This window comes from Sciurus vulgaris (genome assembly GCF_902686455.1).
Source record: "Sciurus vulgaris genome assembly, chromosome: 3".
Classification (NCBI taxonomy): Eukaryota; Metazoa; Chordata; class Mammalia; order Rodentia; family Sciuridae; genus Sciurus; species Sciurus vulgaris.
The window spans coordinates 183,027,817-183,054,617 of record NC_136463.1 but is presented as its reverse complement, the minus strand read 5'-3'; the positions used below and the strand labels follow the sequence as shown (position 1 = coordinate 183,054,617).

At 49.0% G+C, this 26,801-nt stretch overlaps 2 protein-coding genes across 5 annotated transcripts in view; both read right to left on the bottom strand.

The window, feature by feature from the left end:
* Positions 1 to 8,126, bottom strand: part of SAG (S-antigen visual arrestin) — a gene marked incomplete at its 5' end in the record, with an annotated part of 29,098 nt that extends 20,972 nt beyond the window's left edge. Inside the window, 4 exons of the mRNA XM_079131912.1 lie at positions 533 to 726; positions 2,130 to 2,174; positions 3,981 to 4,041; positions 8,061 to 8,126. Of these exons, the coding sequence (XP_078988038.1) occupies positions 533 to 726; positions 2,130 to 2,174; positions 3,981 to 4,041; positions 8,061 to 8,126 (366 nt within the window). The remainder of the gene's footprint in view (positions 1 to 532; positions 727 to 2,129; positions 2,175 to 3,980; positions 4,042 to 8,060) is intronic.
* Positions 8,127 to 19,351: 11,225 nt separating this feature from the next.
* Positions 19,352 to 26,801, bottom strand: part of ATG16L1 (autophagy related 16 like 1) — a 36,948-nt gene continuing 29,498 nt past the window's right edge. For all 4 annotated transcript variants that reach the window (XM_079131289.1, XM_079131290.1, XM_079131291.1 and 1 more), the window contains 6 exons: positions 25,041 to 25,161; positions 24,694 to 24,799; positions 22,718 to 22,867; positions 22,576 to 22,623; positions 21,640 to 21,741; positions 19,352 to 20,710 (listed from right to left, as the gene is read on the bottom strand). In XM_079131289.1, coding sequence (XP_078987415.1) covers positions 20,617 to 20,710; positions 21,640 to 21,741; positions 22,576 to 22,623; positions 22,718 to 22,867; positions 24,694 to 24,799; positions 25,041 to 25,161 — 621 coding nt within the window. In that variant the 3' untranslated portion in view covers positions 19,352 to 20,616. The remainder of the gene's footprint in view (positions 20,711 to 21,639; positions 21,742 to 22,575; positions 22,624 to 22,717; positions 22,868 to 24,693; positions 24,800 to 25,040; positions 25,162 to 26,801) is intronic.

The window sequence follows — 26,801 nt, the reverse complement described above, 5'->3', positions numbered from 1 at the left end:
AGAGAGGAGGGTAGAGAGGCCTCCCCCACAGAGCTCACATCACATTGCCTGCGAGCCGGGCGCTGGCACCCTGAGAAGCAAGGTCACTGGGTGAGACATGGGCCTCAAGAGATGGCAGGTTAAAGTCACATAAGCCCCCAAGCTGTGGGCAAGGCTAAAGATGGTTTCTTCTTTCACCGGGCTCTTCTGTCCTTTGGGAAACTCCTTCCTGCTGAGAACTCCCCAGGCCAGCCCAGGGAAACTTCTGCAGGTTTCCTTCTGTAGCTAAGTGAGCAGAGGAAGAGCAGGAGCTCATCCAATTGGGCAGTCAAGCAAAGGAGAAACCTGAAGGGCTGGTTGAAATGGTACCTTCAAAGGCTATTTTCAAGGATTTGGGGGGGGGCAGGGAAAGACACTCACAGACCGTGCAATCTAGAGTTTCTTTCAAGGGTGCAATTTCCAGGCCTACAGACGCAAAGCCTTCTTTCGTTCCTTCCTCTGCCCGGAAGGGTAAAGGGCGAGCCAGGGAGCGTCCAGGGCTAGGAGCACTCACTGTGAGCAGGAAGGGGTAAGTGTTGCCCCCCAGCTTCTTGAGCAGGCTCTCCTGCAGCTGCGTAGGGGCGCTCGCAGCCCCCACTGGAGGGTACACCTGGACCCGAGAGAAGTACAGGTCCCTGCGGAAGGTCAGGCCGATCACATCGATGTCCTCCTGGCCATAGCGGAAGGCGCAGGTCAGAGAGACGAACACTGGAAGAAGATGCGGACAGGGATGGACTCGGCCCACGGAGCGTGCCCCCATAGCCTGACGCCACTGTCGCTGGGGTGAGTGGGCAGCAGGGTGACCCCACCACACCGTAGACCCTGGCTTTCCAGCTTTCACATCTGGAAGGGATGGGGTCTGAGGAAATTGCACTTCCCAGCTGCTGCACACATTTTGGGGGTCTTGGTACCTTCCCAAGTTTAGAGTTCCTGACCCTAAGGGGAATGTCAGCAGACTGGGAAGTTTCTCCCTGGCAACAGTGTCATTTTGCCAGGGGGTAGAAAGCTGCGGACCGAGGACCTGGTGCCGTCTACCTGAGCCCCCTGTTTCTCCTCCCCACCCCTCCCCACTGCCCACCAGCTCCAGCACCTGGGGAAGTTTTCAGACAGTGCTGCTTGCTTACATCTGGAGCTTCAGGATGCTGGATGAGTTAAGGGGGAAGGTGAGAGGCAGAGGGAAAGTCAAGATGTGAGCTGGGTCGGACAGGACTGAGGGAGGGGCTGGAGGGGCTGGAGCCACACAGGCAAATGAAACCAGCTTCAAAAGTCTCCAGGAGCAGCTGTCTCTGCCCATTGCTCTGAAATGTATTAGGCGTTCTCTAACTCACTCCTTAGAGAATTCCATTTGATTAAAGACTTAAATTGTGACCCTAGTGGACCAAAAGAATCATGTGGAAGTTCACTAGGCATTTTTTGAAACAGACACGAAGTTCATGTTCTTGAGTGTAAGGCATATCAGAAGGGGCCTCCAAGCCCTCGGCAGCTGTTGGTTAAGGATTTGTCTGTGTCAGCAATAAGGGCTACTGCCCTGTGGCTGCCTCAGAGGATCCGCTGCACACCTGCACACTCCGCCTTCGAGGTTAGTAATCAAGCAAAATGCCCAGAGGGCCTGGTTTTATGCCTGCTGTCACCAGGCAGTGACTTTCCTTGACATACGGCAACTTTCTGTGGCCAAGGCCGTCATGGGCTGGCAAGCCTCCACCCAGGGGGAAGGTAGAGATGGCAGAGGGGGCAGTTTGCTGCTGATGGCCCATACCTGTCATGCTTGTGGGCACATCCAGGGTTTGCAATGATTCCTTGTGGTTGCCAGTAGCAACCACATATTTAGAATGGAACTGAGTCAGCGACATTCTCACAAGCATAAACTGAATCTGTTCTAATTCAGTTTATGCAACAGTCATTAGTAATAAATGGCTTGCCACACACATCACAACCCCAGAAATCTCAAGGGCATCGTGACACTATGGTTCAGAATCATTGCAAGAGCATAAAAATAAATTGGGTTTTATTCCCCCTGCCTCTAGCAGGATGGTTTCCCACACAAATGCCTCTTTCCCAGAGCAGGCGGGAGCCTGGACCTTTACAGCCCAGAGGACGAGGGCTCGACTCACCTTTCTTTCCCTTCACAAGCTCCGGATCCACCAGTATGACGCCATCTAGATGAGAGAGAGAGCGAGGGTCACGTCAAGAGAACAGATGAGACTTTTTTCTTGTTTTGGCACTGAGGATTGAACTCAGGGGTGCTCTGCCACTGAGTTACATCCCAAGTCTGTATTATTTTCTATTTTGAGACAGAGTCTGGCTAACTCCCTCAGGCTGGCCTGGAACTTGTTGCTAGGGTTACAGGTGTGACTACCATGGCTGCCTTCTTTTTCAACTTTTTATGTTGAAATAATGTAGATTCACAGAGAGGTCCCCAGTACCCTTTGTCCCGTTTCCTCCAATGATGTTAAATCCTACAAAATCACAGTACGATAGCAAAGTGGGGCACCCACCAGGATACCACGCGTGTACCCAGATCTATGACGTTAAGACCTGGTGGAGCTTTGTCTAACCGCCACACAGTCTAGACGGGGAACTGTTGCATCACCGTAAAGACCTTGACTACAGTCTGTGGTTCCACCATCCCCTGCCCCTGCCACCCTCACTATAATTTTGTCATCCTGAGAATATTATATAAATGGAATCTACAGTAGGCAGTACTTGAGACTGGCGTCTTCCGCTCCCCAAATCACCCTCAAGGCCTCCGAGTTGCAAGGGTATCAATGGCTCATTCCTTACTGCTGAGTAGTCCGTGGCACGAATGGACCGCACTTTGTTTAGCCTCATTTACTGAGAGACATTTTGGTTCTTTCAATTTGGAGCTATTAAAACCTGCTAGGAACAATCATGTCCCAAAAGGTTTTTATGTGAACCTAAGTTATCATTTCTGTGGGATAAATGCCTAGGAATGCAATCGTGGGGTCAGATGGAAAGTGTGTGTTTAGTTTTTTGTTTTATTTTTGGTACCAGGGATTGAACCCAGGGGCACTTAACCAATGAGCCACATCCCCAGCCCTTTTATTTATTTATTTATTTATTTATTTATTTATTTATTTATTTATTTATTTATTTATTTTTTATTTAGAGACAGGGTCTTACTAAGTTGCTTAAGGCCTCACTAAATTGCTGAGGCTGGCTTTGAACTCACAGCCTTCCTGCCTCAGTCTCCCAAGTCCTGGGATTATAGGGGTGTACCATGGCACTCAGCTATGTTTGGTTTTTAAAGAAACAGTCCAACTGCTCTCCAGAGAGGCTGGACCACTTTATATCCCACTACCAACCTCTAGGGGTGCTCAGGTTTCTCTGTGCCCTCAATAGTATTTGGTATTCTCTCTCTCTCTCTCTCTCTCTCTCTCTCTCTCTCTCTCTCTCTCTCTCTCTCAGTACTGGGGGTAAAACCCAGGAGCATTCTACCTCTGAGCTACATCCTCAGCCCTTTTTATTTTATTTTTAGACAGGGTCTCCGTAAGTTGCCCAGGCTGGCCTCAAACTTGGGTCCTTCTGCCTCAGCCTCTTGAATTGCTGGGATTCCTGGTGTGGGTCACCTTCTTTCAGTTTACCCATTTTGATAGGTGTGTAATGACATCTCATTGTGGCTTTAATTCATATTTCCCCTGTGACTAGTGATGCTGAGTATTTTTTTTTCAAGTGCTTGCTATCAGTATCTTTTTTTGTTGAAGTGTCTGTCTTCTGCTTGTTTTTTAATTGGCTGCTCTCTGTTTACCATTGAGTTCTGAGCATTCCTTGTGTATTTTGGAAATGAACTCTTCATCTCTTGCACACTTTAACCTTATTTCCAGCCAGCCAGAGGCACTTCCCTGATGTTTTAATTAGCAATTCTTTAGATTATTAGAAACACAAAACTCACAGTTATCTGATGACATAAAGGAAAACAAACATTAAATGTTATTCCAACTTACCCACGGGCTCTACTTGGCTGACATGGTCTATATAGTCTCTCTTCCCCAGGTAGATGGTCACCTGCAGGAAGAACATGTGTACATTCTAAATGGCAAATTGACAACCATCAGATCTTTTCATTAGTCTTGAAAAGATGAGCCTCTTAGCTCTGCAGCTCCTCCGTGGCCTTCTTCACTCCTGCCTCAGCTGTGAGCAAAGACAATGGGTTTCAGGCAAAGTTCGCTTCATCCTGTCTCCTTCACCAGCTCCAGGCATTTTTCTTGCCCCTTTGGATTGTGGGAATTCTTCCCACTCCTTTCCTCACATCCTTTCCCCATCGAACCCAGGTCTGATATCAACCAGGTAAACTTGTTAACCCACACCTTTGTAGAAAGTCAGACCTCAGTCAATGGGCCCCCTGCATGGTAAGCCTTCTATTTCTAGCTGTGGATTGAAATGGTTCCCTTCCTTGTTCAAAGAACTATGGACTGTGCATAGAGGTAGGAGTTCGGGAGGAGTCCCCGAAATCCTTCCAGCTGACCTTCTGGACAGGTTAACCTAAAGCCACACTCTAAGGAAGGAGGGGGTGGAGCAGGGCGGAGAGGACGGCCGTGGTCTCCGTCCTGGTCCTGCCCGTCCCATGCCCCTGCAGCGAGGGGCATGTGTGAGAGCAGGGGCTGCGAGGGCCTTGGCAGTAAGACCCCAGACTCTTGTGTGCATCTTCAGCCTTCAAGGACCCACTTCAGCCTCTGCCGCACAGAGGGATCTGGTCGGTGGTGCCAGCTCATCAGGGAGCGCGGGCGCCTGCTTCCCCAGCTCCCCGGGACAGGGTTCACTCCCAGAACACCGAGATCGGCTTCCATGGTCAAGTCCTGTGCTGTCCTTTTCCTCCACAGCGTATCAGAAGGGGTCCCTGTGCCTCTGAGGTGATTAGCATGACTGATGTTGAAAGTGGTTGCAAGCAAATGCCTCGGCACCCTGCTTTGAGGAGAAGCTTCTGTGGGAACCCCACAAATCCAGCCTGAAGCACTTGGAGCTGCAGAAATGAGGTGAGTGCTTTTCACTCTTCCTGCCCACTGCTGGCACCGGGGATAGGATCCCTCCGAGTCCCTGTCCCTCTGTTTGGGGTAAGCGCTAACACAGAGGTAGGTGGAGGGGACTCAAGGGAAGGAGAAGGGACAGCTCTTCCCTTCAGAGGAGGCTCTACCTGCAGGGACATTTGCAGGGACAAACAGCACAGTCAGGTGACAGTGATGGTGAGTGTGGCTCTCTGGGCAAAACAGGTCAACAGGACAAGGTCCAGAGCAGAGGTGGCTTCTGGAACTGCCAAGGCTTCCTCTGTGGTGAACGGCCACCAAATGGGATGACGCCAGAGAAGGCTCTTAAACCCTAGTAAAGACTCTGGGAAGAGGCTGGCCCAGCGGCACACACCTGTAAGCCCAGCAACTCAGGAGGCTGAGGCAGGAACTTGGCAAGACGCTCTCAAAATAAAAAAATAAAAAGGACGGGGAGGTGGCTCAGTGGTAAAGGCCTTTGGGTTCAATTCCCAGTACAAAAAAAAAAAAAATCGGGTGCCACACTCGGCACTCTGATGACACTATTTCATCCTCACGGCTCTGCGCCAGAGGAATTAACCCTGCCTCACAGGGGACCCTAGACCTAGGTCACGCTGGCAGGAGGGAGAGGGCCGGCTGACCAGTGGAAGCCAGGCAGGAAGTCTGTGCTGGGAGGAGGGAGGACTGCAGAGCTTGGGTAGGGGAGGCTCTGCTCTGCCTAAGCTGCCTCCCGGCCTCCTTGGAGTCTCTTTACCAGTCTCCCAGGCAGACGTCTCTCTGATCCTCATTGGTTAAAACTCAGTCACCTGACTAAACCAATCAGGAGCCAACGGAATGAGATATTATAATTAGATCAGGCCAATCAAGAGTCCCCCCTGGGGCTGGCCTCTCCCAGAGTCTGGTGGACCCTGAACACCACCGGCAAGGTCCACCTAGGAAGGAGGAGTGTGGGGCTGCGGGTGGGCACCGAGCAGGCCGCCACAGCCTCGCTCACGTGGCCCTGCTCCTCCACCTGCTCGCGTCCCTCCCCTTCCCTTCAGCTCAGCAGAAGATGCGCCCTGCTTCCTTCCGAGGTCACTGCCATGGCCCCCAGGTCTCAAGGTCCGCCACCTCTGGAGGCCTCCGCCATCAGCCCCTCCCTCCTGGGCTGCCTCCGCAGCCTCTGCCTCTGCAGCCTCTGCCTCTCTGCCAGTATTTTGCCGGAACATGAAAACAAGTCTCGACCTCTTAACAGCCATCACTACCCTTAACCCTGTCCCCTTCCCAGAAGGTCACCGCCCCTTCCTTCTGGATGTCGTCGACAGAGAGGGGAAGTCCTGCAGCTGAGGCAGCCATCTTAGCACCATCCTGAGGACAAAGAACTCACAGAGGAGGCGGCAAAGAGAAAATCACAGAGGACTCGCCGCAGACCGGGGCGACCCGGCTGGAGCACGGGCGGTGCGGTTGAAATGATCCCGACACCTGAGATGTTACTTGATCAATTCCCTTTCTTCCTCTGTGACTACCAATAGAGGGACAATTACATTTCCTGATCCAGAGGATTTTTCTTAGGAGTGAGGAGGGGGAGAGTGGGAAAAGCGCAGGGAAAACCAGCACAGGCAGCCAGAAGCTGAGGTCATGGATGGACGCGAGTGGGAAAGAGTTCTGAGGGTCAGAGTTTGCAGGGCACCCAAATTATCAGCCCAAGAATCGGAGTACTTGATGAAGGCGATGGACGGGAGAGGAGAGGGCCGGACAAGGCTGTGTGCACAGAGCCTGGTCCCCAGTGGGCACAGCGAGGACTGAAGAGTTTCTGTCAAGCCCAGTGCGGGTGGCAGAGATCAGCTAGAAGAAGCAGCTAGAGTCGGTGTCCAGGTCGGCAGCCGGTGGAGCCAGGTGGCTTCTGGACATCTGCAATCCAGTCATGGCAGCCTGACCTTTGCTGCAAATGTGAAACAGGAGGCATTCCGGCAGCTTAGCAAGGCATATAAGACGCATGGTTGGTGATTTTATATTGTTTACATGTTGAAATGATTGTTCTTTGAATACACTGGGTGAAATGAAAGAGTATTAAAAGTTAAAAAATACTAAATTCTCTATTTCCTCTTAGGTTTTTCTTTTCTTTTCTTTTCTTTTTGGTACCAGGGATTAAACCCACGGGTGCTTAACCACTGAGCCACATCCCCAGCCCTTTTTATTTTTTATTTTGATACAGGGCCTCTCAAAGTTCCTGAGGCTGATCTTGAACTTGCAATCCTCCTGCCTCAGCTGCTGGGATGATAGGTGTGTACCCCTGCACCCAGTTCCTTTTAATTTTTTAACGTGGCTACCAGAGTATTTATAATTATATGTTCTACTTGCATCGGACGTTGCTTAGGTTGCTGGCCCAGAAGAAGCCTTTGAGTGGGGCAAAGAGACCTCACTCAGAGGCTGGATCGGGGCCCTCCATCGGCTCTCCATGACAGGCAGTTCATGGGAACCCTAGACCACCGTGGGCCCTGATGGGCATCATCTCTGCTAAGCAGGCCAGGTTGTTGGCTGCAGCCACAGTGGAGCGTGGCGGAACAGGGGCCAAGGGGGCCATTTCCCTCATCCAGCAGCCCTTAAGGCCCAACTGTGGTGTGACTCAGGTGGTGGACCTAATGCAAACAAGGAAACCTCACATCCATCCAGAGTCGGGCCCTGCCAGGCACGTGACATGATAGACCAAGGGCCATGTGAGTCACAGGTCTTGACCAATCGGTGTCTGAGATGGCAAGTCATGGGTTCCAGGCTGGCTAGGAAGGAGGTGAAGTTGGGGTGATGCTGAGGAGAGTGAGCGATTGGAACGTGGAGCGCAGCAGGACCGAAGTCCCAGTGGGGCTGGGGAGAAGCTCTGTTTCTGCCTTTCACTCCTTCCTGTGTGTCTTTGTGACTGTCCATCCTGGACAGAGGTGGAAAATAGCCATGGAGTTTCCCTGGACTGCACAGGGCTGTGCTGCTGATCATATCTATACTCAGAAAATCTCCATTTATTATTATTTTTACAATAATTTCCACGAAGCCACTGACTTCTATGCCACTTACCGATTTGTCCCGGGAGACCTTCTTGAAGATGACGTGAGACTTACTGGTCTTCGTGTTGGCTGCCATATTGTCTGTCCCTGGCAACTCCTTCCACCCTGGGATGTGCGTCAGGTGTTGGAGGTCTGGGAAAAGGTAAGAACCCTGACCACAAGCTTAGGAGCATCCTGGGTGTACAGCCTACTAGGGAGATGCTAACAGTTGCTGGACATTTTCTCTACCCGCTCCAACACCCATGCCTGATAAAATAAGGTCTTTGCTAAGGTTCTATTTCACTGTGGTGTGTGCTTTTTTAGTGGGCTTTCACTTTTCTTGGTAGGCCTCAAACATTTCTTGGTAGCTCACTAGGAAGCACAGCTAGATTCCAGTGAGAAAATTTTGCTTTTATGATTGATCTGTGATGTCATTACACTTAACCAGGTTAAATCTGAAATTCTATCATGATTGTGTCTTATGGTAAATACATAGAACAGGTTCTTGAAACCCACTACAGAACCACTCCCAAAAGCAGTTTTCAAAAACATATGGAAATCCCCAAATTCCACCCCGTGGTCCTACCAGGCAGGCTTGCCTCACCCCCAGCCTGTTACCTATCCCAGAGGCCATCGTGGTGGCCTGGAATTAAATGCTCTCCAAGTCTCCTTCACAAGCTTCCCATGGAAGCCATGACTGGGACTAGTCTAGTGAAAATGACCTTCCTTGCTTCTCCCTGTGCCTGCCCCGGGGTTCTGAGAAGGCGCAGGTTGTGGTGGTCACATACCTTGTGATTTGTCACCAACCTGATGGGATGGCAGGAGCAGTCAGGAGAGGGTCCCTATGTGCTGGGACGACAGGCAGCCAGCTCCTGCTTGAGCCAGCTGGTGCTGTCCTACCAGATGACCCTTCGAGGCACAGGCCAGCCCCTGGCTGATGTGCGTGGGGAATTTGTAGGGGATCTGGTGAGGATGCCCAGCACCCAGGTCTCAGTGTCTAGAAGCCAAATCCCATTTAAGGAGCATAGTGGAAATTGGATTAGGCTGAGCCGGGGAATTGCAGCGTCAGCAGTTCTGAGCTTTAGCTGAGGCGCGCCTCCTCGCCGAGGGTCCCGCGGCTGCATCAGCTGTCCAGCTCCGAGGGGAAAGAACAGCAGCGAACTGAAAGCTACTTTTTATCCTAAACCTCTTTGGGTTCTGAAAATAGACTGCTTATCCCTCTGCTCCTCGGCATCATCAAGACAAGATTTTCAAGTGCAACGACACATACGATTAAACTCAGCTGGCATTATGTGAACGAAAAGGTCAAGGGGAAGGTCAACCTCAAGGTGAACCTGCGCCCTGCCGCCGAGCTGGCCCCGGCCCTCGCCTCCAGCCCGGGGCTTGCCGATCACACAGGGGTCCTGGTGGTCCTCCCCCCGCATCTCTGCCCACGTGTGCCCAGCCCAGCGCCTTCGCCTTCTCAGAAGTCCAACCACCACTTTGGCTTCCTGGACCACAAGGACAACACCGTTGATGACACCCAGCCGCCATCCCATCCCTTCTCACCCAGCGAACTTCCGCCTGGTCCCACGCTTGCCCGCTCGCTCCTGCACACTCTCCTGTTTTCCTGAGACAATTCTCTGTTCTCTCCACTTTATACTCTTCTCAACTCTTTGAATTTTGACCAGGAATCACACTTACTTGGGGAAGCTCTCCCTGACCCCCGGGACTAGGCTAGAGGCCACAGGGAAGATGCCCCCTTCCAGGGCCTGACCCCCACCTGCCCAGTTCATTCAAACTAGGATGGACTGATTAGGTCACAGCTCTTACAGTCCAATCATGTCACCTTTAACACTCCTGCATTGATACAGGAGCTATTGGGGGACATCTCACATCCAAACCCAAACATGGACTTATGTAGTGGACTTGGCCTGCTGTCTAGGGATGAAGTGAGTGTAAGCTGAGGCCTGTTGTGACATTTGGGGTGTTAGCATCCATCCAAATGCTCTGGTGGCTTCCCATCTAAGTCTAAATGCCATCTAAATCCTGCATGACCTCCCCCCTAAAACCTCTGATTTTATTCCTCACCACTCTCCCCCTGCCCATCTTGTTCTAGTCCACTGGCCTCTTTGCCTTTCTTTAAACCTGCCCCAGGGCCTTTGCACTTGCAGTTTCCTCTTTCTGCAGACAGGCACATGTCTCCCTCCCTTCATTTCTTTGCCTTTACTTTCACTTTCCTAATATAATATTGTACACCCCTTTGTAAACAAACTTAACCAATGCTTCTTTTCTCCCACCCTTTATTATGCTACTCTGTACCATTTATTGTCATCCAACTTGCGAGATGGTTTTCTGGTTTATCTGGTTTATTGTCTATCCCTCCTCCTTACTGGAATGTAAGTTCCCGGAATGCATAGAGATTTCTGACTGTTTTGTACCCATTCAGTCTCCTGCATGTAAAACAGGGGCTTCAGTATACTTTGAACAAATCAAGTCATTGGTAAAACTTATTTCCAAGGGAAAAAGCTTTCTTAAAAAAAAAAAAATAGAGGAATGCCAGCTAAAAATTTTAAAGGGATGACTATTTGACCCAGTTATCCCACTCCTCAGCACATACCCCAAAAACTTAAAATCAGCATACTGTAGTGAGGTAGCCACATCAATGTTTATAGCATTATAGCATTGCTAGGTTATGGTGCCCTTCAATAGATAAATGGATAAAAAATGTGGTACATACATACAATGGAATATTACTCAGCCATAAAGAGGAATGAAATTATGGCATTTGCCAGTAAATGGATGCAACTGGAGAATATCATGCTAAGTGAAATAAGCCAATTCTCAAAATCAAAGCCTGAATGTTCTTTCTGATATGCAGATGCTAACACAAAACAAAGGGGGTGCAGAATAGAAGTTCATTGGATTAGACAAAGGGGAATGAAGAGACGGGAGAAGGAATGGGAATAGGAAAAACAGTGGAATGGAGCAGACATAAATCTCCTATGTTCATATATGAATACACCACCAGGGTAAGTCCACATCATGTACAAGTACAAGAATGGGAAATTCTACTCCATGTAGTATAATATGTCAAAATATACTCTACAGTCTTGTATAAGTAAAAAGAACAAGTTAAAAAAATTTTTTTAAAGCAAAGGGAAAAATAAGCACACACGGGGCCCGGATTGTGACTCGTGGCAGAGCACTTTGCTTAGCATGTGTGAGGCATTGGGTTCCATTCTCAGCACCGCATATAAATAAATAAAGATTCGTCAACAACTAATAAAAATACTTTTTTTTAAAAAAGCACATACACACAAAGGAATGATAAAAGAAAAAATGCCATCTGACAAACTGATTGAATTAGTCCTGCCTTCTCAATCAATTTTTTATTATGCAGTTAAACGTAGTGGTTGGGTTCATCCTAACAAACGCACACGTGCATGGAAAACGATTTCAGTTCAGGATCCTCACCTTCATCTTGCCTTTTTGGCATCTGTACTTCTGACGTGTTGACAGCTGGGGCCCTGTGGACCCTGGGGGCCACTCCTCCAGAGTTAGAAGGTGTCCTTCCCGGTGCACCTTGCATTTGCAAATGACCCACTCTCTTGCCCAGGCTGGGATCACCCGCGGGGCCAGGCCAGACAACTAGAGACCCCATCACACTGGCCAGTCCTCAGCCTGCTTGCCCTGCCTTGCCTGCTCCTTCCAGGGAAACTGCAAAAGGATCCTTGTCCCTCTTTCCCCTCTCACTGACCAAGCCTAGGGCTTGCCCTGTGGATCTGTGGGCACAGTGTGCCCTTCCCTGGGGAACCACCAGCGACACACTGTCTTTGTAACGCAGTTGATTCCGCATCTGTTCACCTCACCATATCAGCATGAGGATAGCTGGGTGTGGCACACACCTGTCATCCCCGTTGGCTCAGGAGGCTGAGGCAGGAGGATTGCAAGTTCAAAGTCAGCCTCTGCAAAAAGTGAGGGGCTAAGCAACTCAGTGAGACTCTGTCTCTAAATAAAATAAAAAGTAGGGCTGGGGATGTGGCTCAGGGGTCGAGTGCCCCTGAGTTCAATCCCCAGTATCCCCCCAAAAATACAAAACAAAACAAAACAAAAAACAAACAAACCATGAGGATAAATATGCTAGTGTTAAAATTGTCAGGTGTCACACTGATGGGGTGTGGCTGTTCTTCCAGCACCAGGCAGGTGCCACATGGGTCAGTCTCAACCTCAGCACTGTCAGTGTGCCAGCCATGAGATGTGCCCTTGTATTAACTTGACTTCATCAAGCCTTGGGCATCCCTTCTAGCTTACGGGAAATAGGAAGAATAGATGAACACCCTAAATGACACCAGAGAGCCACCAGATATCCAGGAAGTAGCTGGTGTCTTGCGTGAGTCAGTGCCGTCACAAAGGGGTGCACTAGATAAAAGGATCCAGCTTCTATTGACACCAGTACCGCTTTGCATTCTAACTGCAAACCTCTGGATGAGATGGCCAGACTCACTATTAAAACAAGTCGGAAGGATCCAGCTTCTCCTGAAACCATAAAAGACATTTAAGGGACACTACATCCAGATGTAATGAGTGTGTGTTCCCAGATTGGACAAACAGTACACAGGACATTTTGAGTCCACTGGAAAAAAACTGAAAGGGGAAAAAATCACCGGCATAGGAAGGTAAAATCATGACTGAACAAGGGTTACACACTGGCACGTGTGGGGTGATCACTTTGCGGACCGCAGCCTGTGCATTACACACATGCTTGCACACATGTGTACATGTGCACACAGACACGCTTGCTTGCATGCTGTGCACAACCTGCAAGGATGTGTAGTAAGGGGCTAACACTGGTGTGCTGTGTGCTATGGAAGCTTTAGGTTTTAAAGGTTAAAAATTTTTTTTGAATTATTCTTCTTGTCCCATTTTCTCCAAAGATCATGTATATTCCTATAACAAACATTCAAGTATAAGATCCTTATACATTTTTAAAATATCTAATTTCTCCCTAAGAAATACAAAAATAAGAGGAAGGAAATGAGGAGGGCTCTCCTTTAGGGTCCTATCTGGGGGGCTGCCAGAGCTGTGGCTGCAGGCCCTGTCCCGCCTGTGGCTGTGGGTGCTCTGGGACCTGCGCCCTCCCTCTGCTGAGCTGCTAGATGGGCACACACTGACCTGCCAAGACCTCTTGGGTGGACTGGATAGCAGATGTTGGCAGGTACGCACGTGTGCACGTGGGAGGGCATGCGCACACACATGCGCTGTGGCAAACAGACCCCGGCCTCACCCGTGCTTGGCAAGCACTTGTCTCTGACTTTTTGGGAAATGCTTTACCCAAACCTTGGTCTGCGATGCATTTTTATCTTCTCAGTGGAGAAATGAGAAAAGTGAGGGGACTAGTGCGGTTTTGGTTTTGGTTTTTGCTACTGAGGATTGAACTCAGGGGCACTTTACCACTGAGCCACATCCCCAGCCCTCTTTCTGCATTTCTTGACAGGCCCTTGCTAGTTTGCTGAGGCTGGTTTTGAATTGCCAGCCTTCTGCCTCAGCCTCCCTAGTGACTGACATTACAGGAAAGAGCCGCCACACCTGCTCTTGAAGTTTTTAGAGCCAAATGTATTCACTGTAAGGACTGCCCTCTATGTGGAGATGATGAGGCTATCACTCCATCACTCCCAGAGGTCCCAGAGACCATTTCCATCAACCCTTCCACTGACCCTGCAGCCCTGGCAAACATATCTGCCTTCTGTCATTGGTTCTGCATTCTAGAATTTTATCGTGAAATTTTAGAACTCAGAGAAAAGTTGGAAGAAAAAAAAAAATACAATAAATGCCCACCCTGTCAACACTGAGACTTGACAACTAGCACTTTGCCACGTGTGTATCTATGTCCAGCTCTCCTGTGTTTCCTTTTAACCACTTGAGAGAAAATGTGACATCATGACATTTTATCCATAAGCAATTCAGAATGCAGCTCCTAAGCATAAGGACAAAAAGTCCTTTCTTTTTATAAAATAGCAGGAGTACACAGTCATTTAGGAAAAAATCCTTACTTGGCAAAAATACAAAGCTGGCAACCTTCCCCTAGATTTCTTTTTGAAATTCACTGGGCTATGAATTGCCAAGGCTGGAGAAGCACTGGCCAGAGCAACGCTCGTTTCTCTGGAGTGTTCTATGGTGAGATGAGGCTGCAAGCTTGTGCTTCATCTCCCAACACTAAACACAGCTGCAGCTGGCAAGGCGGGGTGGCGGTGGTGGGGACACTCAGCTAAGAGGCTTATGGGCTTTGGGGTTAGCTTGTCATCTTAAGGGCTTATTAGGGCACATGCTCAAGGAAAATGGACACACTCTACTAAACATCAACCCCCATGAAAACCAAGTCCTCATTGCCTTAGTTTTACTGAGCGAGAACACCTGAGAAGCTTAAGGCACCTGGTCCTGAAGAAGAACGCCAGGCAAGCGGAGCTTCGGAAGTCCACCTTGTTAATTCCAACGTGCATCTCTTGGTCAAGCCATCTAAAGAATAGGGGGCTGTTTGGGACTGGGCTGGCTAATAATATCTAAAATCATAAATGCAATTTCGGGGCCTCTTGAGGTAGTGAGACCTTCACTTCATCCACATTCCAGCCCTTATTTGGATCTCCTCTGTAACACCCCCAGCAAGGTGAATGCTTCCCAGGACGGGACATGTCATGACCAGCAGTCTCCAGATGTTGTGCTGGGACTGGTGTTTAACTCTCCAGGTTCTGTGTATAACAGCAGGTTGTACAGGTAGCCTGGAGTCCTGGGTCGTGTGGCCACTGATGGATCCCTGTGACCTAGAGGACAGCTCGTTCCCACTGCTCCTTCCTTTTCTTCATCTGTACCCTGACACCCCCAGCCTGCCCCGTCTTACAAGGTGAGAAGATTCATGGAAGGTGCAGGTGAGGGCGTAAGAAGTGAAGCCCTGTGTAGGGCTGAGCAGAGATCCTGATCAAGATTTCCTCCTGTCCCCCCTAGAGGGGAGAATGACCTGCCAGGCGCTGCTTCTCCCTCCACTATTGCCCACAGGGCCCCAACATGAAGGGGTTCCATCTTTTTTTTTTTTTGCGGTGCTGGGGATCGAACCCAGGGCCTTGTGCTTGCAAGGCAAGCACTCTACCAACTGAGCTATCTCCTCAGCCCCAAGGGGTTCCATCTTGACAAGGCCATTTCAAAGAATGCAGGGCCTGCCACAAACCAAGGATCTGCACCGAATCTTTGGACAGGCTTCAGGCTTGAAACCCCTGAGGAGGTATCCAAGATTATGCAGACATGCTTTATTCTGGATGAAGGCCCCCAATTTCTTCAGATAGATCACTGCTTATAAATAAAAAAGGCTCAAAAAATACCTCTGCCCATTTTTGGCCGGAATTAAGAGGTGGTGGTCATAGAGCATCATAAATATATTGTTCTCTTTTGTCATGTGATTCCCAAAGAGTTATTTAAAGATGATAAAAAATACACTTTCAATATTATGACCCAGTATACACACGTACGAATAGAGCAAAATTTCTACAAGGAAATACTTACCATTCTTAATTTCCTTGCTTGGATTTTGTGGTAATGGGAATTAAGCCCATGGCTTGCACATGCCAGGATAATGCTGGACACAGCCACAGCCAGGTGCTGCTCCTAGGGTCGACCTCGTTTTCCTTTCCGCTATGGTGGTCTGTTTGGTTATTCACTGATTCAATTCTACTACTAAATAAAAACTTTAAGGAGTGCGATGTGCCACACACTCCACCAAGGGCCAAGAACATGGTAGTCCCGTCTCTTAGAACGAGTGGGAGTGTACCCCTGGGGCACAGGACTTCTGATTCCACCTGCTCACAGCATAGCATCCGTCCTCTCCTCCATGCTTTGTGATAAAAGGAAGCCGGGGTGAATTCACAGCTCTCCTCCTATGTCTTGGGGTCAGAGCAAATCTGCCCACCAAGTTCAGCACACAGGAATGCATAGGGCTAATGTTTTCCACTCAAGACAGAAACTTAGGATTATGGAAGAAAGTCAACCAAACCTGGGGGGTGGAGCATTAACAAAAAAATCATCAAGCAATACTGTTGTTTAAAAAAAAAAAAAAAAAGACAAGTGATCAGAAAGCAGAATGTAGCTCTCGCTGTGGCTTATCGCCAAAACGATTGCCTCTTGGTACCCCACGCTGGGTTTGGTGCACCCACCCTGCCCATGTCACTCAAGTCAATGGGATGTTAACTGAGGTGATCCAAGCAGTGTCAAATGCTAACACACTGATGCTTTCTTGCCATGTCATCCCCGTCCCCCTAGCAGTCCTTCACATCAACAGCCAGGTGCGTGGGGATGCCCTCCTGAGCATTTTATCCCCAGCAGGCCCGCTGACTCACAGAACAATGGTTGTTTTAGCTCGGCACAGTGGCACACACCTGTAATCACGACTTGGGAGACTGAGGAAAGAGGGTTACAAATTCAAGGCCATCCTAGGCAATTTAGCAAGAGCCTGTTTCAAGATTAAAAATTTTTAAAAAGGACTGGGGAATGTAGCTAGTGGTAAAGTACCACTGAGTTCAATTCCCAGTACCCCCCCCAAAAAAAAAAGTTTTTTTAAACTTAGTTTTAAGCCATTACATCTTGAGGTAGTAGTTTGCTACATAGCAAAAACGACTGGATTCAGACAAACCAATTAAAAAAAAAAATCAACAATCCAGGAAATCTAAGTATGTTCTGGATAGTGGGTGAGACTAGTGAGTTACTGTTAATTCTACCAGGTATTAATTATGGCTCATGTCCATCAGTGTGGGTTGTGTGCATAAAATAACGTGAAGTTGCTTTTACAATCACCTGGGGGAGAAGCATGGAGAGTGAGCAACACTGCAGAACCAGACTGGGGGGTACAGCAGGCTCAGCTCCTCACAAAACCACACACCTCCTTGGGTTCTGGATCTGTCCTGATGTGGCCGTTCTCACTGTACACACCTGCCAATCCAGGGTTAGGAGAGTGAGGGCAGCATGGCCAGGGGAAGGGTCACTGAAGTGAGGAAGGCTTGAGGGAACAGGTATAGCCACGGCCAAGTAGAGGATGGAAGTATCTGGAATGAACAGCCCAGGAAGGGTACGGAGGCACCAACAGAAATCAGCAGAGATGTGTAACTCAGGTCATGGCGCCTTGAGGCCAGAGAATCACATTTTGTTGGAGTGAGGCAGCCAAGGGTCATGCCATGGATCAGTCCCAACTTACTGGCAGGTACTTCCAGCCCAGGTAACTATGTGTAACTATGTAAATACAGGTATGCTTCACTTTACCCAAGATTTCTAAGGATTATTAGATGAAAATGGTTCTTAATGTCCTCACCAGCAGCAACATGCCCACCTGAGGGTCAGGAGTCTGGTTAGAACTCTAGGGTGAGTGTTGGGCGCAGTGGCACACGCCTGTAATCCCAGCAATCTCAGCGGGAGGCTGAGGCAGAAGGATTGCCAAGTTCAAAGTCAGCCTGCAACTTAGTGAGGCCATCTCAAACAAAAAAAGGTGTGTGTGGGGCAGCTGGGGGGGTGGCTCAGAGCTCAAGCACCTCTGGATTAAATCCCTGGTACCAAAACAACAACAACAACAAAAAAAAACAGTACTCTCTCCCCCCACAAAAACAAAAACAAAAACAAAAACCCTCTAGGATGAGGCCTCTTGGTTGGCCATGCAACTTTCCATTTGTGGAATAGAACATAATTCAGATCACAAAATTTGAGAACCAGATTCATGTTATTATTCAAAGCAACTTGTGAAAACAATGTTAGACTCAAAACAAGGTCTTGGTACAAGCTGGTGTGTCCTTGCTACTTGTCTCCTGATGCCCCCACACAAGTTATCAGTGGAAAATCCACACTTCAAATTGTCAGATACACAAACGCCATGGTGGTGCCAACACGTGAAGACAGGAGTAGTTCTGTATGTGCACTGCCACCTGGGGTTTCTGGCTGACCTGCCCTCAGGGCCTGGGCTGGCCTCTCCTGGCTGAAGGGTCGCCAATCATTTATTCCACTGTTCATACAAAATTCCACGTGCCCTGGTGTGGAAGGTAAGAGGGGCTTTAAAACATGCATGACAAGGGACAGCACATGCACAGTATGTGCTTGAGTATCAGCATGCTGGGTACAGTGGCTGGCAGCTGGGAAGGCTGACAGGAGGATTGCGGGTTCAAAGCCAGCCTCAGCAAAAGCGAGGTGCTAAGCAACTTGGCAAGACCCTGTCTCTAAATAAAATACAAAACAGGATTGGGAATGTGGCTCGGTGGCCGAGTGCCTGAGTTCAATCCCTAATTCCCCCCAAAAGAGAGTATCAAGGGATGAAGATGCAGCTCAGTGGAAGAGCACCAGACTAGTACGTGGGAAGCCATGGGTTCAAACCCAGCACCACACACACAGGAGATAACTGTGGGAATATCATGTCATCAAAATCTTTAATTTTTTAAAGATTTTTAAAACATGCTTTTAAAACATGTTAATGTCTGGACCAAAACAAATCTTCTAGGGGGTCTGTGGCTCAAACACCTAAGAGGCAGTCAACCAGCTGTTCATGCTGGGAAACAAAATGAATACTTGTGTGATCCCTGAGCAAGGGGAACCAACAGTAGTGGGTAGCCGCCTGCAGGCACTGAGGGCAGAGGCCTTGGGGCGAGAAGTCACTCTCCCCAGTTCTGTGTGACCCCACAATTTTGGGTCAGCCTTGGCAATTAAAGGACTGAGGAGTTTTCAGAGAGGGATGGAGCTCAGACAGAAAAGCAGAACACAGACCCGCCTATTTCCCTCCAAGTTTTCCAAAACAAGGTCATCTGAGGAAAATGCAATGCTTATTACAGGCCTATTTTGAGTTCATTTACCTCCCTCAAAACAAATGCAAGAGCTCACTCACTCTGCAAGGTTGGCTGTTTCAGGCCCGGCTGTGGAAACTGGATTAGGACTATGGGCTGAGCCACGCAAGTCTGAGTGCCCATCAGGGTGGTGATCACGTGCCAGCTCTTGCTGCATGTTAGGCATCTGAGGTGTCACAGGTAAGTCACTCTAGTGCTCTAATTCATGCCTCTTCAGCTCAAGGCCCAAAGGAGACACATCAGGTCACACAAACCCTGTGGACGAAGGTGCCCCGCAGCACTAGGGAGCTGGGCTCCTAAACGAGAGCTGGTGAAGTTCTGAGGAAACTCCCCCAGTGTCGGTTAAGATTTGCACAGGATGTGAAAGTGGAACACTGTCGCTTTATGTGGAGTGACACTCTGTGGTATGGGGTGATGTGACGAACAAGAAAACACCCTGGGAAAGTACTATTCATTATTCACAAAGAACACTGAAAAAACAAGTCAGTTTGAAAAGTATATAACAGAATTTTTTTTATTTACAATCAAGTTGTTGGGCCACATACATAATTAAATAAATAAAAGATGTGCCCTGGCTGTGAATTTCCACTCCCCTCAATACAAGTTCTCTGAATGGCAAACTGAAAAGGAAGCTGCAAGCAGGGAAAAGACAAAGAATGGGGACGACGTCCCTGTCAGAGCAGAGACGCCACATTCCTTCCTCCTGCTCTGGCACTCGTGTCCCTAACTGTCCAGAGAACAAGTGTGGACGAAAAAAAATTATAAAGTGCAAATTAAAATGTGATAAAAACATGGTGTTCTGGACACCCAGACAGAACTAAAATCTTACACAGGTAAAATGGTAAGGATAAGTGTTTCCCCAGCCTTCACCACAGCCCGAGAGGGGAACACGACACTGCCGTGCTCCCTGGACGGGGCTTCCCGCACTGAGCTCTGAGGTCAGTGCGTGCAGGACCGGCAGAGGGGCAGTGGCTGGAACCACCAGCAGCAGCTCTGGAGCAAATACATCGGAGGCCCCAAATCCTTTGTCATAAGTATGAATGTGACAAGCACCCACTTTCTGGGCATTTGCAGAGTGATGCAGGAGCACATTCTTCAACTCTGCCACAAACCCACCACACTGGAAAAGGCCGGCACATGTCCTTCCCTCTCTCAAAGATTTTTAACCAAACTGATATTCATTTCTTGACCAAGAAGTAGATATGTAGGAGAACTGAGGGAAAGGGAGTCAGAGTTCTGAAGACCAGTCAAGAGACCTCAAGTTTCAGCAGTACTAAGACAAGATCACAAGAGCCCCGTGACAACCTGGCCCTGTGTTTGGGGTTTCCTCTAATCCAATGCTTAGAGCAAGTCCACTGGGAAAGGACCTCCAAGCAAGGGGCTGTGCAGGCAGAACCAACTCTGGAAGGAGGGAGAGCAGAGCTGGGAACCAACCCGGACATGTGGGGTGTCATTGGCACTGTCATCCAGTGAGGAGACCCAGTGGGGATCTGTGCTCCCCAATGAGGTATGGAAGATCAGAGCGAGTAGTGTTTCCCACCCAAACTGAGGCAAGAGACTGAAGCTTGGCCAGGTGACTTGCAGGGTCAGGCTGTTTCTGTGTTGGTTCTTCCAGGCCACCTACAGCTTAGTCAAAACTCAGGATTCCAGTCTGAAGGCAGGCTGCTGTGTCGCTTGGCTTGAGCTCTTCTCTGTAAGAACCTGTGCCCACAGGACAGGGTGTGCGAGTCCCTGCGCTGCTCCTAAAGGCCATCAAGGCTGTGCCCACAGCACAGCTTTGCTGCTTTTGTCCACACTGACAACATGCACTCCGGAGGGAGACCACGCCACGGCGTTGATGGAGGAGCTTCAGGGAAGAGACCAGGAGAGCACCGGGGTCAAGACTGCAGTCAGCCACAAGCAGCCCACAACTCGGAGTCCGGCTGTGCCCACCCGGGCAGGGGCTCGTTAACAGCAAAAGGTGGCCAGAGAAAGCCTCCCTGCACCGTAGGAACAGCACTGGAATAAAGGAGTGTGGCCCCCTGACCAGTCGGGCCTCATGATCTGGCTGAAGGGAGCAGCTGTGAGTGAACCAAGGAAGGGCAGGCAGACGTGCACAGCCAAGGACAGCTGAGGGGACAGCTGGTTCTGGAGGAAGCTGGGGTCTGTCTTTTCTTTTTCCTTTTTGGTACTGGGGATTAAACTCAAAGATACTTCACTGCTGAGCTACATGGCTAGGCCTTTTATCTTTTGAGACAGGGTCCTGCTAAGTTGCTGAGATTACCACTTTGTGCCACCACAGTGGCAGGAAATATCTTTCTGAAAGATTAATAGAATGAGGAGCAGTAGGAGGAAAAGGGGCCGCCATACCTGGCGGGGGGTGGGGGCGGTGGTGTCTCCATTCTAATTAGCAAGTGGGCTTGGGTGGACGGACAAAGCTAAGAAAAAGAGGATGTGGGCACTGTCTGTAAAGTAAAGATAAAAGGGTACATGGAAATAAGTGTTTGGGAACAAGGCAATTTAAGAACAAAAGGCAGAAACAAAAGGGACAGAGAAGGGAGAACAGAGAAGTGGAAGAAGGGGACAGGAAGGTTCCCCTGACTCTTCCTAACAGCCACCATTTAATGGCTCTTCTTGAGCATCTGGAGTAACTTCCATCTGCTGTACTGACGACTATGGCCAACAGCCCCGGCCTCTGAGGTCCAAGTCAGAAAAGGACAAGGCCCCTGGAATGAAGTCACAGATCCTGTCTTCAACCTTGGGGGACTGGGTGTGTGCTGACCAGGTTCACCTTACCTGTGCTGTTTTGAAAGAACCTTCTCCACTTTCCCTGTGAGCACACTCCAGACATAGAGAGAACCCTCAGCTGAGCCTGCTGCCACATAACTGCCATCGGGGCTGAGGACACAAAGAACAAAAGTTATCAGCTCCCCATCCCCAACTCAGAGTCCTCATGGCCATCTTCCCAAGAGGCAAATTCCTCACAGGAGGCGAGCATGCAACTGCTCCTCGGAACACCAGACACAAGGCGATGTGCTGCTCGTGAGCGATGCAGTCCCCTCTGCCTTAGCCTGTCCTTTCAGCTGCACCAGCTGAGAAGAGTGGTGCCACATTACTTCTTGGGGCTCCAAGTCCCTAGCTGTCTATCAGACTCAGAAAACGCACAGGAGGTCAAAAGCCAACCTCCAACAGCCAGTTTCCAACAATGATCTGGCTTGCTGCATGGTTCAGTTGAGAGCAGAAAAGGAAAAGCAAGCATCGACTGTGGAGATGCTTCTCCAGAGTAGAGGTGACGACCCTGGATGCACGACAGGGAGCAGCATGGTCTATGGAGACGGCAGGAGGAAGGGAAGGTGGAGACCACCTTGGGATGCTGTTTCTCAAGGGCCAGCTCAGTTCTAGCCCAGGTTTCCAGGGCTTTCCTGGCTTTTGCCAAAAGCTCTCCAAGAGGCTGGGGAAAATGGGTAGGCAAAGGAAGGGAAATCTGATGGCCCACCAAGAAAAAAGCAACTAGCCAACCATTAGTGTATGGCACAACACACTTGAGTTTGTGCAAAAGCAAAAGAAACACTAATAAGGAGGAGAGAGACGTGATGATGACCCCAGTACGACCTTCAGGCTCCCTCCTACACGCTCTAGTTCAGACACTAGACAAGTCCAGCTCTATCTTCCCCAGTGGGAGAACCCCAGGTGCTAACCTGAGATTAACTAAGCTCGGGCAGTGCTACTAACCTGAAGACGACTCTGGTCCAGTCAGAGCCACACTTGAATCCAGGCGCACTGAAACAAACAAGCACCATTACCTTGAAAGCTCAGCCAGTGGGACAGAAGTAGACAGGGACAGGGCCCTGAAACACCCCCCAACTCTGTTAACCTGAATGTCTGCTTGATGGCATTTGTTCGCAGATCAATGACTTTCAGCAGGTCATCACGGGAACAGCTCAGGAGTTCAGTCCTTTCTGGGTTTAGATCCAAGGCAGTAATCTTCCCCAACAGCTCCATTTCTCGAACCACACTCTCTGATCTAAGGGAGACGAAAACCTTAGAAAACTAACGTGGAAAGGTCAGAATATCTCCATTTTAGCCAGGGTGCTCTGTCACAGAAGACAAAAAGTGCTGCAAGTCAAAGAATGTGACTGTCTCCAACAGCAGTCAGCGTGCACCCAGGCTAAGAGTGACGACCCTGTCATTTTCCCTCAACAGAGCCTCCTCTATTGATTTTATCTAGTAGTTTTGAGTATTAGAACACTGAATCTGGAAGAACTTTCATGCCAATCAGAACTCCTGCTCAGCCAGTTCCAATTTGTATCACTTCTTTCCTTTTTCATGTTCGGGATCTAACCTAAGGCCTCGTGTGCGGGCTACGTCCATGCTCTAGCACTGAGCTGCACCCCAGGTCCCAGTGAGTTCACTCCAGCGACCACTTCAGCTTTAGGATGAGTTTGGTACAGACCTTCAGTGGGCCTGGAAGTCTACAGGCATCTTACCACATTGTTTGGCTTGGGCCTTCAGCTGCTTCTCCTGTCTTCTGTGTCTTAGCCTACACGAGTCACTGAACAGCCCACCTGGCCGGCAGGACCCTGCTGGTGACTTTCACAGCCAAAGGAGGCACTGACCCCTCCACAGTGACTGTTTTGTTGTGTGTACTGGAGACTGAACCCAGGGGTGCTTTACCACTAAACTACTTTTTGAGACAGGGTTTCACCAAGATGCCAAGGCTGGCCTTGAAATTGAAATCCTCCTACCTTAACCTCCCCAGTCACAGGGATTACAGGCAAGTGCCACACAGTGATATTTCTGTAAGCTTCTAATAAATTATTTTCTACCATAACTAAGAAGTTTTTCATAAATCTGTGGCTTGAGGCACATCACACTACTTCTTTGGGGTCTTTATCAGTTCAATTAGGGAGTGAACTAGAAGACTTGTAACATCCAATTTAACTCTGAAATTTCCATGTTTCAATGTCAAATTTCTCCTCAGATAGATTCCCTTTTATGTCTCTTGCCCTCAAATGCCTTGGATTCAGGTCCTTATCAGTTGTTTGATTTCCCTGCACTCCCATATGACCTCTACAGATGACACCAAAGTAATCTAATAGAGTCTTGTGAAGTAATCATTTCCTTTCTCAACACTCAATGGCTCCAGGACAAAGACAGGCATGCATGTCTCATACCTGCAATCTCAACTACTGGGGAGGCTGAAACAGGAGGATTTCAAGTTGGGGGCCAGACTGGGCAACACAGTGAGACCCTGGCTCAGAATAAAATGAAGAAGGCTAGGGGAAAAAAAAGGACTGAGAGGCCTGGAAACAGCTCCTAATGCCTGTGGAAGTGTATCCCAGCTCGTCCTGCCCTGTCGGTTCCCAACTTCCTGCCCACTTTTTTTTTTTTTTTTTTTTTTTTTTTTACCAGGGGTTAAACCCAGGGGCACTTTACCACTGAGCCACATCCCAGCCCTTTTTATATTTTATTTAAAGACAGGGTCTTGCTAAGTTGCTGAGGCTGGCTTTGAACTTGTAATCCTCCTGCCTCAGCTGCCCACTCCCTTTTCCAGACTAATCACAACATCCTTGGACAGAGGCAGTGTGTCTGTCTCCTGGGTTTTATTTTAAACTGCCTAAGAGAGGCAGGTATCATAATCTCTGCTACAAGGGGTCTGGCCCAATGACTGCCAACTACCCTCAAGAGCTGACTAAGAGTAAGGCGAACATAATGGTAAGATACTGCGTCCTACAGCTCATTTCTGCCATTTCCTGAGATTTTAAAACATAACCCACATACGACACATTCCCACAGTTCTATGCATACAGATGCTAATCTGCTCCCCCACTAAGCTTTTGCGTGTCATACCGAATGTCCCAGAAACGAATTTTCTTGTCAAAATGTCCACTCATTACGCACTGCTCTGTGCAGACAATATCATTGCAACTGGATCCTGCAAACACTGTCTTTATGCCTGAAAGGAAATCAAACATCATTCACCAAGCACAGTCACCCACGTGGCTATGCACATAACACCGCCATACTCTACCCACTGAACTATCAGAATACCAATTTAAATGAAACCTCAAATAACAACTGTCACTACCTCAATGTCCCTCTGAAGTTCACAATGTACCACATGAAATGCAAGCTCAGAAACACCACCTCCACAGCTATTGTCTACATGAATACACAGAGAGACTGAATCTCCTCACAGACTTTGCTGCGTAAATCCCAGAGTTTGAGGGTCCGGTCATGACTTCCTGAGACGATTCGTGCGTTGTCCAGCAGGAACTTGGCAGACAGCACTTTCCCACTGTGTCCTGTGAGTGTGTGCTAGGAGAGAACAAAGCCAGGGTGAGCCTTGGGGCACTTCCATGCCAGCCACGCTGGAGAAGCAACCGGCATCCAATCCTCCAGAGCCAACTTAAAACACCCCAAGATCTGACCAGGAACTCTGAGACGACAAGAAGGTAGAAAGCAAGAAACATGGGATAGGAAGTATTTTCATCCACTTAGTCTCAACCAAAAAGGCTACATATTTCACATGAAGCAATTTCGGTGAAGCAGCAACATTTCTGGTCTGAGTAGCTTGCAGAAACTTGCTGAAAGTCTGTCTTTGGGTGTTGCCCAGAGGTGGGATCTTTCTATGGCTTGGATCTGGAACACCTCCCCAAAGCCCATGTATAAAAGACTTGGTCTGCAGCCTGTGGCGCTACTGCCAGTGGTGGACACTTCAGGAGGTGGCATGAGAGGGGGAAAGCTAGGTCACTGAAGACGTGCTCCTGAAGGGGACACTGGGATCCCGGTCTCTTCCCACCTCACTCACGCTTTCTGGCCACCAAGAGGTGAATGGGTTCCTCTACCATGCATTCCTGTCACCACATGCGGTGCCACCACAGGCCGAGGTGATGGGGCCGAGCAACCAGAGCCTGAAACCTCTGAAACCATAAGCCAAAGTAAGTCTTTCCTCCTTTTAAGGTGCTTACTTCAGGTATGTTCCTGTAGCAACAAAAAAGCTAACGCAGGTATCAAGACCAAGAGGCTAAATCTCCCAAATAAGAACATAGCATCACCAGCACCAAACTTCCTGTGTCCTTCCCTATCTTTGTGGAGGAAAAAAAAGAAAAGGGGCAGGTGGGTGGGTGCTGGAGACCAAATCTAGGGCCTGCCCATGCCAGGCAAGTGCTCTACCATGCAGCCACACCCCCAGCTCTACTCCAGACACCTGCCTACACCATTCCGGAAATGTCTGTGTTAATCTCCATTATATCAAAATAAAAAATTTGAAAAGCCTGGATTTTATCCAGTACCACTTAAAGTCAGTTCCATACTGCAGTGAGGATAGACAGGGTCTCTGCAGGCTTAATTTACTAAAGGAAGCATCAGGACTCTACACACTTAAAAACTGAGGGGTGTTTTCAGTCAGAGGTCTCAGCTTGAAAACGTCAGATCACAGCCACAGATACCAGCACTCCCAACAATCAGCCCCTTTCCCTTCGTGGCTAAGCTGTTGGATGCAACCACCGTGTCTTCCCTCGGCTCACCAGGGAACACAGACTCAAGCCATCACTGTGTGTCAGCTGCTCTCTGGCCCATCGTGGCACCACTGGAGCCTGATGGGATTGAGGCGGCTGGGGACATTTAGGATGCTGGGAGGTGACCTGGGCAGTCAGACCTTTTACTATTCATCATTGACCTCTTTTCACAATGGGACTTTTTTTTTTTTCTTTTGGTACCAGAGAATGAACTAGGGATACTTGGCCACTGAGCCACCTCCCCAGCCCTACTTTGTATTTTATTTAGAGACAGGGTCTCACTGAGTTGAGCACCTTGCTGTTGCTGAGGTGGACTTTGAACTCGTGATCTTCCTGCCATAGCCTCCCGGATTACTGGGAATACAGGTGTGTGCCTGGCAGGACTCACATTCTTATACGTGAAAAATTCCAAAGGTTCAGAAGGTATTCACCTGGTTT